The 17,486-nt window shown below is 56.6% G+C and overlaps 1 protein-coding gene across 1 annotated transcript in view; it reads right to left on the reverse strand.

Moving 5' to 3' along the window:
* TRIOBP (TRIO and F-actin binding protein) overlaps positions 1–17,486 on the reverse strand; it is a 55,872-nt gene that overhangs the window by 31,666 nt on the left and 6,720 nt on the right. Inside the window, exons 4-8 of the mRNA XM_070506907.1 lie at positions 15,993–16,185; positions 14,735–14,903; positions 6,249–9,165; positions 2,606–2,720; positions 774–1,895 (exon numbers count right to left, since the gene is read on the reverse strand). Coding sequence (XP_070363008.1) covers positions 774–1,895; positions 2,606–2,720; positions 6,249–9,165; positions 14,735–14,903; positions 15,993–16,185 — 4,516 coding nt within the window. The remainder of the gene's footprint in view (positions 1–773; positions 1,896–2,605; positions 2,721–6,248; positions 9,166–14,734; positions 14,904–15,992; positions 16,186–17,486) is intronic.

A 17,486-nucleotide genomic window follows, 5' to 3' on the forward strand; every position in this document is an offset into this window, starting at 1 on the left:
CCACCATCTGCAGAGAAAGGCTCAGATCAATGCTCCGGGCAGCCCTAGAGTACCGCTGACTCTGTGACCCTGCCCCCGGGGCCAGAGGCAGGGAAGGGACTGGGCCTGCTCTGCACAGGGGCCCTCGTGTAAGCAGCCCGTCTCGGCAGCCAACGGAACCCAGGGAGCGTTTAGGCCACGAAAGAGCTGTAGGGGCCGGAGACGGGTAAGTGAGCTGCCCTGGACTTCGAGGAACACAGCAGGGGAGGGGACGTGACCATGCTGGCTGCAGTCCCAGGCAGGGTCAGGTAGGAGCCACCAGAAGCAACATAAACCAGGCGTCGTGGGGCCGGGGGCAGGGGAGAAGGCCCTGGGCGGAGCGTCTTGCTGGGGGCCTCAGGGTGATCTGCGCTGAGCAGACCGGGGGTCCACCCCTGCCCCAGCCCTCGTTGTGTGATCTTGGGCAAGCGGCTTAACCTCTCTGTGTCTCAGTTTCCTTATGTGTAAAAAAACAGTGCCTTTCTCATCAGGTTGCGTTGCTATGGAGATTAAATGAGAATAGCCACCAAACATTCAGACCAGGGCTTAGCGCATAGTAAACGCTCAAAAAAGTGTTGGTCATTGTCACTGCTGTGCAGTGCGGTAGTTGGGAAAGGTTCGGGTCAGGAGGGAGGGTTGGGCCTGAGCCTTGGGGGTGTGCAGGAGCTGAAGGGCTGACGGGAGAGCTGTCTAAAGACGCTGGTCTGGGGAGGGGCTGACTTTCGGGCTGCCCGTAGGAGGTGAGACGGACTTACCTCCCACTGTGTCGAGCTGGGGCCCTCTGCAGGGCTTCTGCTCCCCAGCTGGCCCGTCTCCTCCAGACCAGCCATAGCCAAGGCCTCTGGTCCACTGGTCACTTTGCTCTTTGGCCACTGGGTGGAGATGCAGGCAGGGCTGGGCGGCTGGGCCGAGCTCTGGGGCCACTGCCCAGGGCTGTGTCCATTGACTAGGGTGGCCTCAGCCCAGCCTTCAGGTTGGCCGTGTTGCTCTCGCTCCAGGACGCCCTCTGTGCCTGGGAAACCCACCTCTGACCCCGAAGCTGTGGCCAGGCCACCCCAGTGGCCAGCTGGGTCCTTTCGGGGCAGCTGGGCCTGCAGGAGCTCTAGGAGGCCTTCCCAGTCCAGCCTTGGAAGACGGGAAGTGAGCATCGGCTCCTCCATACGGGCCCAGGCCTCCTCTCTGGGTGCCCCAAGAAGGCCTACCAGGTTCCTCCAGTCCAGCTCAGGTCGCCACTCAGGGCCATGCAGGTGTGGGCATGTTCCCTCAACCCCCCCATCCCTGGCAATAGGCATCTCGGGCTTCCAGGATTTCGAGAACTCTGCTGGGCCTGCCCTGGAGTTCTCTGGGGGGCTCCCAGGCTGGTGGGGACTAGACAGCTCCTGCAGGCTGCCCCAGCCCCTCTGAGCTGGCCTGTCCGGGGGCTCCTCCCAGGCCTCTGATTGCCCCCTGTGGCAGGTGGGGCCACCCAGCTGCCCCCAGCTCTCCTCAGACTCCCTGGGAGGGCCCCTGTGTGTTCCCTCCGGGGCTCTGGCAGCTCCCCAGCTGGGCTCCCCAAGTCCTTGCCAGCCCCCTAGGCCCAGGTCCTCCTCCTGGCTGCTCCAGCCTCTCTCCAGCCGTCTGTGAGGGCCCCGGGATCCTGGCAGCTCCTCCTGACTCCGCCACCCCACCAGAGGCTGCCTTTGGCCCACCCAGCCACTCTCCGGAGGTCTCTCTGTCTGCTGCTGCCTCTCGGGGGTCCTGACTGATGTCCTCGGGGGCGGCGAGGACCCCTGGAGCCGCTGGTCCCCCTCAGGCCGCCTCTCGGGGCTCCTGGGACGAGGGGGCTCTGCTCGGCTCCGCTGGGCTGGTTCTGCCTGCTTCACAAGGGGCTTGGTTACCTGAGGATGAGGTGAGGGGGTGGGTGAGGCTCCAAGACCCCAACTGGGTGGCCTCTGTCTAGGAGGGTGGGAAACTCGGGTGTTAGCCAGGCCCCAGGGGGAGACAAGCTGCGTCCTCCCAGCAGCCTGGACAAAAGCGGGTGGAAAAGTCCCCAGGTCTCTGGAGTCCTCCCTGGGAGGGGGTGGGGGGTCAGCTCTTCCCTCTCACCCACTTTCCTCAGTTCCAGAAAGAGATCTGCAAAGAGCTGCTCACTTTCCCCGCTTCCCCTCCCTACAAGATATTGATTCCAACCTGGGCTATCAGGTGCCGGAATTTCCACCACCAATACTCCATTCCACTGGGTCGGGCCTTGCCCTCTAAAACTTTCTTCAAGAAGACAAATCCCCACCCTGGAAGAGATGGCCCTTAGAGCTGGATTGAGCTATCTGAGGCTTTCCCTGAAACCTTCTCAGGATAGCAGGTACCTAATGAAGGAAGGGGACAGCATGGAAGGGCCATCTTCAAAGGACGAATTTGGGGTCCTTCTCAATTTCCCAAGAGCTGCTGGCTGTTTGGAAGAGGGGGGAGCCAGACACCCAGGATTGGGACTCTGACTCCTTCATAAAGGACCTCCCTTCCCAGGACCCCTGCCTGGTACCTGGGGAAGGGGAGACACAGGGGCCCACTCCTTGGGGGCTGCAGGGGCCCGGGGCAGGCTCATGGTGCTCACCTCCCTGCTGAGGGCAGGGCTGGACTGTCTTCGGAGAAGTTGGCTCTGACCTTGGCCGGGCCGCTGTGACCGCCCCTCCTGCCGGGCCTGGAAGGCCCCCGGTGCCTCGGACTTCCTATGAGCAAATGCAGCCGCCCCTCTGAGGGCCCTTGGGACCGTCCCACGCCTGCCATCCCAGTCCTCTACTCACACCCCCAAAGGGAGGAGATGTGTGAGATCCAGGGATCCCACCATAGGTTCATTGAAGAGCCCTAAGTAAGGGATGATCCTCTCAGGGCCTCAGTTTCCCCTTCTGAAAAATGGGGGAAACTGCTCTACCCTCCCTGCCTCATGGGGCTGTTGTGAAGATGAAATGAGAAAGGGGGTGAGCAAGGTGGGGGGCTCTGTCTTGGCTGTGACCGCCTCCTGTCTCACTTGCTACTTCCTGTCTCTGACCGCCACCCACTAGCAGCCCATCACTCACCCCCAGACAAAGGTCAGACTGGTCCTTGAGGGAAGTAAGATTTATTGAGCACCTACTGTGTGCCAGGCACTGTGCACACAGGATCATAATGGCAGACATTCATTGAGCACTTCCTGTGTTCCAGGGGCCAAGCCCCTGACCATCTCATTTCATCTCACACAACCCACGGGGTGGGGATGGGAGATGCAGAAGGCTCCATGCCCCTATGTTCCATTCTTTCTGCCCTCTTCCTGTCCGATTGGTAAGTTTTGGATTTCCCAGGCCCACCATTTACCCCTCCATACTGACTAACAGGATTCCAGCATTTAGCCTGAAAACTCTGGGCCATGCTAGCTGTTGGTAAAAGAGCTCTCAGCAAGATCAGAAGGAAGAAACATCCCCGCTTCCCCGACAATTCCAGAAAGGCCACTGTAATCTGTCCATGCAGATGTCATCCTCAGACACCCGGACTTCAGGCGCTGTTGCCACGTGCACCAAAGATAACCTCTGAGCTGTAAAAAGTCCCTGGTTCCGGGTAGCTGTCTTGCCTAGTAATTGGTTGCCATGGTTATTAATATTCAACGTGACATCTCTGTTGAAAGGTAGGCACACCAAACCGAATCTGGGCCCACGTCTCTCCCCTCCTGTGTGTAAGGGGGTCAAGACAAAAGACCTAACCACTCCACTGGAGATCCGCGTCAACAGGGTCGGAGCCTGACTTCATCTAAACCGACAAATGGAGATGCGCCTCTCGTGGTTGAACTGAACCAGGAGAAGCCTGAAGAAGACACCTCAGTGCTGAGCCCTGACCGAGCCAGCAAAACGGGAAGAAAGAGGAATCTCTACGCGGGTCTCAGCGATCTGCCCGCAGCTTGGGAAACCCTACGGGCTTTGGAGAGTAGAAAAATTACGGGTTTGGGGTTTGTTGTTGTCGTCTCATGGCTTTTCCAATGTTGTTAGAATCGGATGCGTAAATGAGATCAGTTTTAGCAGTTCTTAGCAGCTGACTCACGGGGAACCACAGTTGCGGCTGCCTGATCAGGTTCAACTTTTAATCTAATTTGAAGTGAGGGCGGTTCCTCGCTCCGTGAGATCTGAGGCCTTAGAATGAGTTCTCCCCAGAACAGAGCATAGGAGCCTTTATAAAGCAAAAGCCCCAAATGTGACCGGGGTGGGGGTGGGGGTGTGTGTGTGTGTGTCAGGTAATGGAGGAAATACTCAGTACAGGGCAGCGAGGCAAATGTGTGCTCTCTCTCGAGTGGATGCATTTTCCGTAGAAACTCCAGCTGGCTCAGTGATCCTTCTGGGAATTTCCCCCTCCATGTGGAATTGAGAGAGAAGAGGGAAGGACTCAAGAAGATTCTGAAACTCCTCCAGAGACCCAACCCTTCTGATGCTGAAGCAACTGTGTCCCCTGGGCCACCTGTCCCTAAGGGTTGGTGTGGCTGCAGCGAGGGTGACAAAGGAAACGCGTTTCCTTTGGAAGCTTGGATGAGCTCTTCCACCTCCAGAGAGTATTAAAGGACAAAAGCTGTCAAATCTAGCAAATTCCATGAAGGCTCTGTTTTGAATTCAAGAGACTACGAAATGCTTATATGACTCTAAGATAAGAGATCCCAAAGGCATGGGGGGGGCGGGGGGGGGCCGGGGAATGAAGATATTAAGCCAAAATTCCTAATGCTTTAATGTGATTTTTTTGAGAAAAAATTTCCAGGCTCAGTTAGAATGATGCTTGCACAGAGTAGATGCTCAATAAACACGTGTTGACTGAATAAGTGGGAGAAGATCAAAGGCAGCTCTCCAGCCACCCACTCATAAATTTCAGTCTGCCCCTTACAGATACTGAAATAGCTTTTAAAACTTCATCTTCAGAGGACGAATGGTTTTCTACTTGGAAAAAGTGCCATACAAGAGGAAGAAATTTAATTACTCAGTAGAATTATAAAACCTTGGTTAAAAAGTAAATAATCTACTTCACCAAAATGTATACATTATATGCAATTATTTGTATATCAATTATACCTCAAAAAAAGCTTTAAAAAAGTAATCTACTTCAAAGAGAGTAAAATAAAATGATTAGAAATAACTGTGTAAAAACAATTAAATGGTTAATGAAAATATAAACATATTCTGGGCTTGTATTACAAACGCTTTCTCTCTCTAAAAGTTATCCCTGTAAGAAAAAAGAAGAGATAAGGTTTCTCCTGCAGATTCAAATCTAAGAGAAAATGTTGCCTAAAGGACAACAAAGAGAGGAATTCTAGATGCAAAATATTAGTAAAATTAGGTTGCCGTGATGGTTGTACAACTTGGTCTCGGTAAAGACACTGTAATTCACTGAATTGTGCACTGAAAGCTTTGAGACTTCCACACCTACTTTTCTGCCGTTTTCTTGACTCTAACTAATGGAATTCCAGTCCTGATCCTCGAAAACTCCAAGGCTGGAACTGCTGGAGAAAGAAATCTCAGCCAGATGGGGAGGAAACGCTTCCCCTCCCCATGGCTGTGGAACAGCAGATACTCTGCTGGGTCCTAAACTGCCTTGTCTGAATAGTGCTGCTGACCGACGGACTAGCCAGATACCTGGACTTCGGCATTGTCACCAGGTCCCAGGAAAGTCACATTTCACCTCTAAAAAGTCTATAATTCTGTGAGTTCTCCTGTTTAAAATGTGTGGCTCTGGCCATATGTTTTAAGTTGACATCTCTGTTTCTGAAACGCATGGGCCGTGTGAGTTTTCTTTGTTAAGCCAGAAAAGAATTGTGGGCACTCTCTTCTCGCATCTCACGGGAGGAAGAAAAAACAAAATAAACCTGTGACTCTAGATCAAAGGAAACTAATGTACTAATGCCCTCCCCATTTTACAGATGAGGAAACTGAGGCTCGGGTGGGTTAAGTCACTTTGCCAGGTCGCACAGCTTGGGGAGTGGCTTTGACCCAGGATTTGAACCCAGTCTGCTTGACCCTGGCCTTCGCTACTAACCACCAGGCTATGCACAGCATCACTTAATTGTCAAAAAAACCCTCCTAAGATGTGGATACAGAGAGATGAAGTGACTTGCCCAAGGTCACACAGCCAGTTAGTGGCAGGGCGGGCATCTAAATCCTTTCCATAGGGCAACCTAAGCCTGTGAATCATCCACCTGTCCCGGGGCCAAGACTCCTCCCCAACCCACCTGGCTGACCCCGCCCTGGGCTCACCTGCGCTCTTGCCCGAAGAGGCGCTCCACCTCCGCGCGGCCAGGGCTGCGGGTGCGGCCCCCACTGCTGCACTGGGGCCCTGGATCACTCTGCGCCAGCCTCCTGGGCGGGGGCAGGTCAGCCAGCATGGTGTACTCCTCCCTCTCCAAGTTGTGCCTGGTCTCCCCAGGGGGCATGGAGCTCCGGGAGCCCCCCGAGCTGCCTGGTGGAGGTGAGGGTGCCAGAAGTGCTAGGTCACTGGGTGGGTGGCGAGGTGGGGACGAGGCTCGAGGTGCATCTCGATGCCCAATGCACACTTGTGGGGGCAGCACTGGGGAGCCACGCAGAGAGTCGGTGGAGGGGGCCAGGCTCTCCATACTAGTCCCTGGGGGGTCCTGGAAGAAGAGGGAGGGCTCGGGGGCCTGGCGTGGTGGGGACGAGAAGGAAGGTGCATCCCGGTGCCCAATGCACACAGGGGTGGGGATGTGGGGGGGTTCATGCAGAGAGTCTGTGGAGGGGACAAGGCTCTCGGTGCTAGCCCTGGGGAGATCCTGGAACAAGAGGGAGGGCTCTGGGGCCTGGCGTGGTGGGGAGGAGGCCCGGGGTGCATCGCGGTACCCAATACACACAGGTCGGGGGAACTGAGGAGGGTCATGCTGGGGGGACTGGATCTCAGCATCTGAAGTGTCTGGGAGGAAGGGGAAGGGGTCGAACTGGGTGTGGCGGGGGGGTGAGGAAGCCCAGGGGGCGTCCCGGTGTCCAATGCATACGGCTGGGGGTATGTTGGGGGAGTCGTAGTGGGGCGACTCACTCTCAGATGCGTGGGGGTCTGGGAAGAAGGCGAAGGGGTCATGTTGCAAATAGCGAGGAGGTGAAGAGGCTCGAGGGGCATCCCGGTGCCCAATGCACACAGCACATGGAGAGGTCTGGGGTGCGCCATGGGTAGCTGGGTGCAGAGGCATGGAAGTCCGGGGGGCACTGTGGTGGCCTGGGCCATGGGAGGAAGAAGTGGCCCGAGATGATGAGCTGTGCTGGGTGGGACCAGAGGAAGACTGGAGTGGGTCACGCTGGGCTGGTCTAGCGGGAGATGAGGCCTGAGGCCTGTCACCTTGGGTTGGCCGGAGGGCAATGGATGCCCAGGGAACCTCACTTTGCTTGGAGCGAGATGGGGAAGAGGTTCGGGGGCCATCACTCGGGGTGGGCCGGAGGGGAAAGGAGGCCCAGGGAATGTCTTTGTTAGTGCGATGGGGAGAAGAATTCCTAGGATTGTTCTGTTGAGTGGAACGACGGGGAGATGATGGTCCGGGATTGTCCTGTTGGGTGCAGCACTGAGGGGAGGAAGATCCAGGGTTGCCCTGCCGAAAGGAAGAGGATCGCGGGTTGTCCCGTTGGATAAAAGAGGTTCTGAGGTTATCCCATTGGGTACAAGAGGTTTTAGGGTTAGCCCGTTGGGTAGAAGAGGTTCTAGGGGAGTTCTGTTGAATACAAGAAGTTCTGGGGTTGTCCCGTTGGGTGGCTCGGTTGGGAGAGGAGCCTCTGGGGTTGTCCCGTTGGGCACAGGGTGTTCTGGAGCTTTCCCACTGCGTGGGTCGGTTGGGAGAGGAGGCTCTGGGGTTGTCCCGTTGGGCACAGGATGTTCTGGAGCTTTCTCGTTGGGTGGCTCGGTTGGGAGAGGAGGCTCTTGGGTTGTCCCGTTGGGCACAGGGTGTTCTGGAGCTTTCCCACTGAGTGGGTCGGTTGGGAGAGGAGGCTCTTGGGTTGTCCCGTTGGGCACAGGGTGTTCTGGAGCTTTCCCACTGAGTGGGTCGGTTGGGAGAGGAGGCTCTGGGGTTGTCCCGTTGGGCACAGGGTGTTCTGGAGCTTTCCCACTGAGTGGGTCGGTTGGGAGAGGAGGCTCTGGGGTTGTCCCGTTGGGCACAGGGTGTTCTGGAGCTTTCCCACTGAGTGGGTCGGTTGGGAGAGGAGGCTCTGGGGTTGTCCCGTTGGGCACAAGATGTTCTGGAGCTTTCTCGTTGAGTGGATCGGTTGGGAGAGGAGGCTCTTGGGTTGTCCCGTTGGGCACAGGGTGTTCTGGAGCTTTCCCACTGAGTGGGTCGGTTGGGAGAGGAGGCTCTGGGGTTGTCCCGTTGGGCACAGGGTGTTCTGAAGCTTTCCCACTGACTGGGTCGGTTGGAAGAGGAGGCTCTTGGGTTGTCCCGTTGGGCACAGGGTGTTCTGGAGCTTTCCCTCTGAGTGGGTCGGTTGGGAGAGGAGGCTCTTGGGTTGTCCCGTTGGGCACAGGGTGTTCTGGAGCTTTCTCGTTGGGTGGCTCGGTTGGGAGAGGAGGCTCTTGGGTTGTCCCGTTGGGCACAGGGTGTTCTGGAGCTTTCCCTCTGAGTGGGTCGGTTGGGAGAGGAGGCTCTGGGGTTGTCCGATTGGGCACAGGATGTTCTGGAGTTTTCTCGTTGGGGAGTACACGTAGGAAAAGAAGTTTGAGGGTTGTCCTGTTGGGTAGAAGAGGTTCTGGAGTTGTCTTCCTGGGTGGCTTTGGTGGGAGAGGAAACTTGAGGATTGTTTAGTTGGGTGGACGAGGTTCTAAGGTTGTCCCGTTGGGTGGTTCTTGAGGGAGAGGATGCTCTGGGGGTGTTCCGCTGTGTGGAAGAGGTCCTGGGGACGTCCTGTTGGGTGGATGAGGTTCTGGGGTTGTCCCGTTGGGTGGTTCTCGCGGGAGAGGAGGCTGGGGGGGTATTGAATTGTGTGGAAGCAGCCTGGGCAACGTCCTTTTGGGCAGAACGATGGAGAGAGGAAGCCTGCGAGGTGGCACTTCGAGGTCCACTCTGCGGTGTTCCAGAGGCAGCCGGGTTTAGCGCTGGCTGATGCCGCTCCAAGGAGAAGTACCTGCTTTCTCCCCGGAGCTTCGCCCAGTGCTGCCCAGCGCTTCGGCTCCCACTGCCAGTGTCTGGAAAGGGCAGAGGGAGGTTGAAGGTAAAGGGAGAGGTCCAGGCAGCTCTCACACCCTATCTTTCTTTGTCCCCTGGGACAGGGGACTAGGGCAGACCCTACACCCTCTTCTGAGAGGACCTGCCGTCCATAGCAGGTGACTCCACCCCCTTGACCAAGGCACACTGGAGGATTCAGACGCCTCTCTCAAACTGAGGCTGGGAATTTGAAATTGAAACCCAGGCTGACTCAATCACTGGGAAGTGGACTCCAGAGCTGGAAAGTGACATCATCTGGGGGTCCATGGACAAGTCAGAGAACTAGCAAGCTCGTAGAGAGCAGTTTTGACAATAGCCCAGGGACGCCAGAGAGGGAGAGGTGGATCTGGAGGCAGCCACCTAACCACTTTCCATTCTCAGTTCTACTTCCTGCAGCTGGATTCCCAGAAATTCTCCCGTCTCTTCTCAGGAGCCTCTTCCATGGGGGATAGCTCTGGAAAGCTCCCGTGCCTCGTACCCAGAGGCCCTGCCCCGGAGGGTGCGCTCAGGGCCGCCACGAGGGGGAGATGGGTGCAGAGATGGCATAGCCTCTGGTGAACGGGCAGCACTGGCCTCACCTGGGAGTTTGCTAGAAATGCAGAATCTCAGGTCCCACCCTGGGCATCACAACCCACATGTTAATAAGACTCCAGGTGATTTGCATGTACATACAGTTTAAGAAGCCCTGGTCTAAGGGATTAAACAGTAACCCCTTCACAACTCCCATCCCCATGAAGGGGCCGCCATGATGGTGGTGTCACCCTCCAACCCCCTCAGTCACTTGGTCACCGAGCATGTGGTGGCTATAAGTTATTTGCATGTCCCTGGGCTGCAGCTTCAGGAGAGAAGTAAAGGGTTTTGTGGCCTCATCTTGAAGGAGCTATGACTGTCTTCATTAAAGGCCATGTTTAAGATTCTCTCTCCTCCCCCTTTGAAACTTCTGCCTCCTCCCACCTTCTGAGCTGGCATCACTGAAGTCTATATTCCCAGCACCTAGCAAGGAACGGGAACCTATCACGTGGCAGCGCTTAAAATTTGCGTTCTTGTTGCCTGATGGACGATGCCCCACGCGGTCCAAACCTGCCTGCTTCTCTCATCCGCCTCCTTCTCCTTCCCCACCCTCATTTCTCCCCTGGGTCGTTGCAATAGCCCCCAACATATGCCCTCTGGGACCGAGGTCATCGTCCCATCCAGGGAGATCCTTTCCAAGACACCCCTAGTTAGATGGCCCGTGCTTACAAGGAGAGACCGAAAAGCGACCACAGATTGGAGGAGACCAAGGAGACACAGTGACAAACGCAACATACGATCATGGATGGGGCCCTGGACCAGAAAAGGGACATTAGTGGAAAGACTGGGGAATCCCAAAGTCTGGTTTAGTTACTAGCATTGGACTAACGTTCAGGTCTTCATTTTGGTACGGTTATGTAAGACGTTAACGGAGGGGAACACAGGTGAGGGTGAAATGGAAACGCTCTGCACTTTCCTGGCAACTCTTTCATAAATCGAAAATTATTTCAGAATAAAAGGTTGAAAAAACTTCAGGGGGTCCCGACTTAGAATAAAATCCACTTAGAATAAAATCCAGGGATTTCCCAAGGCTGGCAAGGCTCCCCCCGCCCCCACTGGCCTCCTTGCTCCATGTGGGTAGGGCCTCAGCTTTTTGCTTTCCGTCACGTCTCCTGGGCTCCGGAACGGGCCTAGCAAACCCTAAGTGCTCAGTAACCCTGTGCTGCCGCCCTCCTGCTCTGAGTCCTGCCTCGTGCTGGAGTCTTCCCCACCCCGTGAGCACGGAGCTGGCTGAGACGGGGCTGCCACCGGTCCCAGGAGCCCGCAGCTGGGTCAGTGCCCCCAGCCCCGGTTTCTTCCCCTCCCACCCAACTCAAACCTCCCTTTGAGCCTAGCCCACCCAGGGTCCGACTTCACTCCTACAGCCCCCTTAGTGGGCACACGGGGCTGTCTCTACCGATGGCCCAGGGCACTGTGTCCTGTCCCTCAGCCAGCTCCGCTCTGCACAGCCTGCCCCATGGAGTGTGCCTGGCACCCCGGGAGGAGCCCCTAGAGCGATGCCAAGGAGTTCCTAGCCTCTTGGAGTTGAGGAATTCTGCCCGGACCCTGGTCCCCTGGCTGCAATTTGGGAACCTGCCACCAGGTAGACAGTGATGACTGACATTTATTGAGCAGGTCACACAGTGAGGCTCCCCTAGCCCACTGCCCCGTGTTTAAGAGCAAGAAAGCAGGTATTTAGTACAAAATCCCGCCGCCTATCAGGCCATTGGTGCCCTGGGGCGGCCCTGTGTTACTGCTACTTCCCACACCCTCTCCCTGGGGCCTGATAGGGCAGGCGGTGGGGGTGGGTGGTGTCAAGATCTGATTAACGGTTTTAAAAGATGGCTCCAGCTGCTGGGGGGTTGGGGGCGACCGAAAGAGACCAGGTCAGAAATGGGAGATGTTGAGGGGGTGCCCGCAATATCCTGGAGTAGCGGTACAGGTGGCAAGAAGGGGACAGATTTGGGGTGCGATTTGGAGGCACAGCTGACCAGAACTGCTGAGGGTTGGATATAAAGGGGGAGGAAAGAGGGGTCACAATAACAGGGGATCTGGGGCCTGGGCTGCCGGTCAGATGGTGACACAGAGCAGACTGCAGGGGAAACGGGTCCGGAAGGGGGTCAGGTTACAGGTGGCCCCCCACAACATCCTCCTCTCCATCCTCTCCCACGCTCCACACGCTTCCATCACCCCACTTGCCTTCTGCCCCTTGAACCCGCCACCTCTGTCTCCTTCTTAGGCCCTCTGCAGCGGCTGTTCCTCCTGCTTCTGAACCAGATCTCGGCTGCAATGTCACCTCTCCAGAGAGGCCCTCGCTGTCCACCCGGCCACTCGCCCTCACAGCCTCCTGTCCGGATTCTCCACGTCAGTCACCGCTCTCTGGTCTAGCTTTTCCTCTGTGTCCTGTGTGCCTTCCCTCCCCTGGGCTGCCAGCTCCGTGTCCGTCTTGTTCACTGCAGTTTCTCCAGCACTCGGAGAGCCTGGCACACAGTAGGCGCTCAATAAGTTCTATCAAATGAGCGGAATAGAGTGCTGGGGTGAGTTTAAGGTGCTATCTTACACCCCGGGGACAGGTCCATAGTCCAGAAGAACTAGAGTTCAGGGGAGAAATCAAGACCAGAGGGGTAGACTCAGGAGTCATCGATTTTTCCAGATAGTACTGAAAGTCGAGCAGCTGAGTGTGCAGGCAGAGGACAGAAGGGGGCCCAGGACTGGGCGCTGGGGCATCCGATATTTGAAGGGCGAGCAGAGGAGGAGGCATCAGGAAAGGGGAGCGAGAAGGAGCGGCCGGGGAGAGAGGCCCTGACCCTCGGCCGGGCACTCCCACTCTCTAACACTCTTGCTCAGAGCTCTCACACCCACAGCCACAGCTGCCCCAACAACTGGATCTTTTCCTCTCCTGAATCCAAACCAGGATCACACACGGCATTTCGCTTCCCTGTCTCTGCAACCTCTTTTATTCGAGAACAATTCCCCAGCTCTTTGCCTTTCATGAAGAGTCCAGTCAGCTATCTTGCAGAATGCCCCTCAATTTGGGTTTGTCTGATGTTTTTTGGAGATTAGACGCAGGTGATGCTTTTTTTTTTTTTTTTTGGTGAGGAAGATTTGCCCCAAGTTAATATCTGTGCCAATCTTCCTCTATTTTGTATGTGGGATGCCTCCACAGCATGGCCAATGAGTGGAGTAGGTCTATGCCTGGGATCCAACCCACGAACCCGGGCTGCTGAAGCAGAGCATGCCGAATTTTAACCACTTGGCTACAGGACCAGCCCCAGGTGATGTATTTTGAGCAGGAAGACTCAGAAAGGATACCAGGTCCTCCCCGGTGCATCACATGAGGGCACCTGAGGCCACTTTGCCCCACAATGGGAGGCTGAGCGGCCACTTGGTCAAGGCGGTGTCTGCCGGATCTTCCCATCCTAAGGGTGCCTTTCCCTCTGTAATCCATGTGCAACCTGAGGGCTGATACTTTGAGACCATATCAGTATCCTGTTCCCCAACAACCTTTCACCCAGGACTTTAGCATCAGCCAGTGATTCGAGCCTGAACTTTGATCATGACAGGGGCTGCAACAGTCCTTCTACTGGTTTCTCACCCCTCAGCCTCGCCCGGCTCCAATTCATCCTTCCCACATTTTCCCTGGTGAACTTCCTAAGGCACAGGTCCAATTACATCACTCCCCACCTCGAAAACCTTCCATGGCTCCCCACTACTTAGAGAAGAAAGTCCAAACTCCTTGGCTAGACCGTTGAGGCCCAGCATGGTCTGGCCCAACTGTCCACTCCCATCTATGCTCACACTGTACATGACCAGGACACCCCCTGCTCACACCTCCAAGCCTTTGCCCGGGCTGATTCTTCAGCCAGAGCGCCAGGTCCAGAAGGCAGCCCTCTGTGAGTCCTTCCCCGGCTGGAAGGAGGCTCTTTCTCCTCTGCCCCCGGCCCCACCCAGCCCTTCACTCACAGCACAGCACACCGATCTCTGTCCTGGGCTCTTGCTCATCACCTCGCATCTGTCTGCTTCACTAGCTGCTGAGCTTTCTGGGCAGGGACCACGTCTCACTCCTCCTGAACCCCCAGGGTGTCTCACACCAGGTCTTACATGCAGTTAATGCTCGCATGTTTGATGACTGAATGCTACAGGAGCCAGGGGAAGCCAGGACTGCCCGTCAGGCTTAGGACATGGATGGCGTGGCCCCACATCTCCAAATCCTGATGATGCTAAAGACACAGACCAGGAGGCAACACAGTGCAGTAGTGAGGGAGGGCCCAAACTCTTGTGCCGAGGACACTGGGCTTGTATATTAGCAAGATGCTGACCAGTGTCATGGGCATCTGTGGGCTTGGACTGACCAGCAGCCTTTTCCTTTGCTGTGGGAACATCACTTTGATTTTCTCTGGGCAATCTGCTCTCCCTTACTCTTAGGCCATGAGGTTTGCACAAGGGGCTGACCCCATTCTTGATCACCAGGTTGGACATATGACCCATGCTGGACCCCAGGGAGAACCCTTCCTGGAACTTTAGCTACATCTCTTGGGAAGATTGTAGCCTCTTTCTTGGGAGTTGATAAGCAGGTGAGATACAGCCTGGCACTGCTGCTGTTCATCATGCCACTGTCGGGGGAGGGTTTGGCTGAGAATGAAGCCAACACAGAAGAAGGCAAAGCAGAGACAAGATCTCTGATGCTGCTTGAACACCTGGATCCAGCCATACCTGAAGTCACATCCCCCTAGACTTTTTACTCAGCCAGTTTCTGTCACTTGCAACCTCAAGATCTTAACCCCCCAATTGCGAGATGATGTATTTAAAGCAGGTTGCATGGCACATCATGGCTGTTCCATAATTCTATGGGAACTGTTACTATTATTAAGACTTGAGCTACCAAAGTAAGACGTGCTCAGGGGCCCAGATGGCCAGTGAGATGGCTCTCTGGGCTTCAGGCCCCTCACCATCACCACACTGTGGTCACAGGGACCAACCTGGCCTGGCAGAAGGACTCACCCTCCTTTTTCTGGCCTGCAGTGTCTCCTCCCACAGGGGACCGGTTGAGAACTGATGGAGCCCTTCGGGCGCTGTCAGCTCTGGGCCCCTCCTGCGGCTTCCGCGGGATCATCACGGTGAGCTTGTCCCAGCTGGGGACTGCCTCCCACCTCTCGACGGTGTCCCAGTCCTGCCAGGGAAGGGAAGAGAAAGCGTGTTTGGAGGGTAAAAAGAAAGCCCCAGGCCTGCGCTCCCACCATGGGATGGGTAGAGAAGGGAAAGGAACTGACATTGAAAGAGCACCTGCTGTGCACCCAGCCCTGTGCTGGGCTCTCCGCAGGTGTTAACTCGCTAGTTGTCCACCGACCCTGCGAGGCAGGCGTGTCGGCGGGAGCTGAGAACGCGCCCAAAGTCACACGGCTGGGAAATGGTTTATATGGGAGGGGACCTGAACCCAGGGCAGGCGGAATTCATGTGGTAGGAGGGCCCTGGCATAGCAGCCCCTGCCCCAGAGACACCCCCAGTGTCCAGGAAGTGGGTTCAAACCTCGCCCCACCACTGCCCAGACGTGTGGCCTCAGATAAGTTGCTTCCCTTCTCTGAGCCTCAGTTGTTTTGCTCCAAAACAGAGCCATAAAAGTCTCTACCTCAGACCGGGGTGGGGCGCCTTCCTGAGCCCCTGGCCCCTGGCCCTTAACTTCCCGTCACTTCCCCCGGGGGTCACAGGGACAGGCTGCCTCTTCTACCCCATGACAGCCCTTTGAGGACTGAATACCCCAGGAAGTTCTCCTGAGTCTGTCCTCTTCTCCCGGCTAAATGGCTCCCAGCCCTTGCCAGGCCCCCAGCCTGCTCGCTTTCCTCTGTCCCTCGGAGATCAGTGCCAGGGCTGGTCACTGGTCATGGGGCTCAGCATTAGGTGACCAGGGCCAGTCCCATTCTTGCTCCGGACACCATGCCCAACATCTGGGCCCTCTGTGACCTGAGAGTTTTGGGCAGCCTGGGCCCATTGGTGATTCACCCGGAGCTCCCTCCCAACTGAAACTCCTTGCTCCGTCTTTTCACAGCCAGGCCCCCACCGCCCTCCTGGGCTGGCCCTGCAGAGCCCCCTGCCCCTCCCAGGGGGGTGGTTTGGGGGGCCCGAGGTGCTGGCTAAGTCTCTAGCGGACCTGGGCCAGTTCCCTGGCATGAGAGGCTCAGCCTTGTCTGCAGTCTGGGTGGGGCTCCGGGGCTGGCACGGAGGGGCGACCCGCTCTTGCCCCGGCCTCCCACGCCCAGCTCACCACAGAGGACACGTCGCTGGTACCATCAGGGGCGTCACGGTCAGGGCCAGAGCCGGTGCGAGAGTCAGGGCCACTGTCGAAGCCGTGGCACAGGTGGGAGGCCGGGCCCTCCAGATAGGGCACTGCCTCGGCCTCCCGGCTCCCGCTCCTGGGGGCGGCTGTGGGGCCCTCTGTGGGGAGACCTGCAGGGCCCCTGGGAGAGGAGACAGACCCGTGACTTCTTCCCCAAAATAGTGGGAATTAAGTAACATCCCCACCTCCCCCAGGGCACACACAGCTCACACAGGAGCCCGGAACCTGCACGTTGGAGTGACGGTGGAGCCAGCACCGACGGCTCTCCGTGCCATGCTGGGCCCTTTACCGGGGCTGCCTCATGTAGCTACAACAGCCTCCCTTTGAAGCGAGTGTAAGATTCCCACTTTACAGATAAAGAAACTGAGGCTCAGAGAGGTCAAGAGCCGGACAAGGTTGCAGAGCCAGGAAAGGGCAGAGCTGTGTTGTGAACCAGGGCTGTGGCCCCACCCTCAATGCTTTGTCGCTGGAGCAGGAGTGCAGACTCCAAGTACAGTGCGACTAAGAAGACAGAATTGTGCTGGGTTAGTGGGGGGGCTTTGAGAGGTAGCCAAGCTCCAGGGGCAGTGACAGGGCCACCAGCCCGGATCCCAAGGGAGGCAGCTACAGAGAACCCTGCTTTAGAGAAGCCAGTCGGGATGGCCACAGACCCAAGTAGGCCTAGAGCTGGCGGTATCCCTAAAGAGTGACCCACAGACTGGACTATAAGACGGAAATGGGTGACGACCCTGAAAAAGAGGTCTGTGGTCAAATAAATTTGGGACACACTACATACCTCTCCTACCTCCCCCACCCAAGAGCGTAATGCATGGTAGCAACCTCAAGGCTCTGACAAGTCCTGCAAGATACAGTATTTAACTTTGTTTATTCCAGACTTCCTGAAACATATTTGATGGCAGACTATTGTGTGTTTTTTTTTTAATAATGCCTACTTGTGTGGAGCACATATTTCCAAAGCAGTGATGACTTGATTCAATCCCTCTTATTTTTTAAACAGGAGAACTGAGGCACAAAAACAGGGAATATCTCATAGCATCAGGGATGGAGCTGAAGCTGGACCCCAGGTTTCCAGACCCTCAGTCATTCCCTCCCAAGGCACCAGGGCCCCCCAGGGGGCTTCAGTTCAGCTCGGGCCTGGGGGTCGAAGGAATCCCAGATCCCGGAGCAGTGCACGGTCAGAGGGGTGGGTGATGGCAGGTGCCCCTGGGGCCGAGACTGTTGAATCTTTTCGAGCAGTGCAAAGGGAAGAAGGAAACGTGAGTGGGCTGTGGGCCATGCCCCCTGCAGCGTGGGTGCTCGGCTGCCCCACACCCGGGAGCAAAGCTGAGCGAGGCCGGAGGACCGTGCCCTCTGCCTGCGTGTACCCAGGTCATGGGGACCGACCATGTGACCCACGACAGCAGCCATCGCAGACAGATGCTG

This window comes from Equus asinus, chromosome 4 (genome assembly GCF_041296235.1).
Source record: "Equus asinus isolate D_3611 breed Donkey chromosome 4, EquAss-T2T_v2, whole genome shotgun sequence".
Lineage (NCBI taxonomy): Eukaryota > Metazoa > Chordata > Mammalia > Perissodactyla > Equidae > Equus > Equus asinus.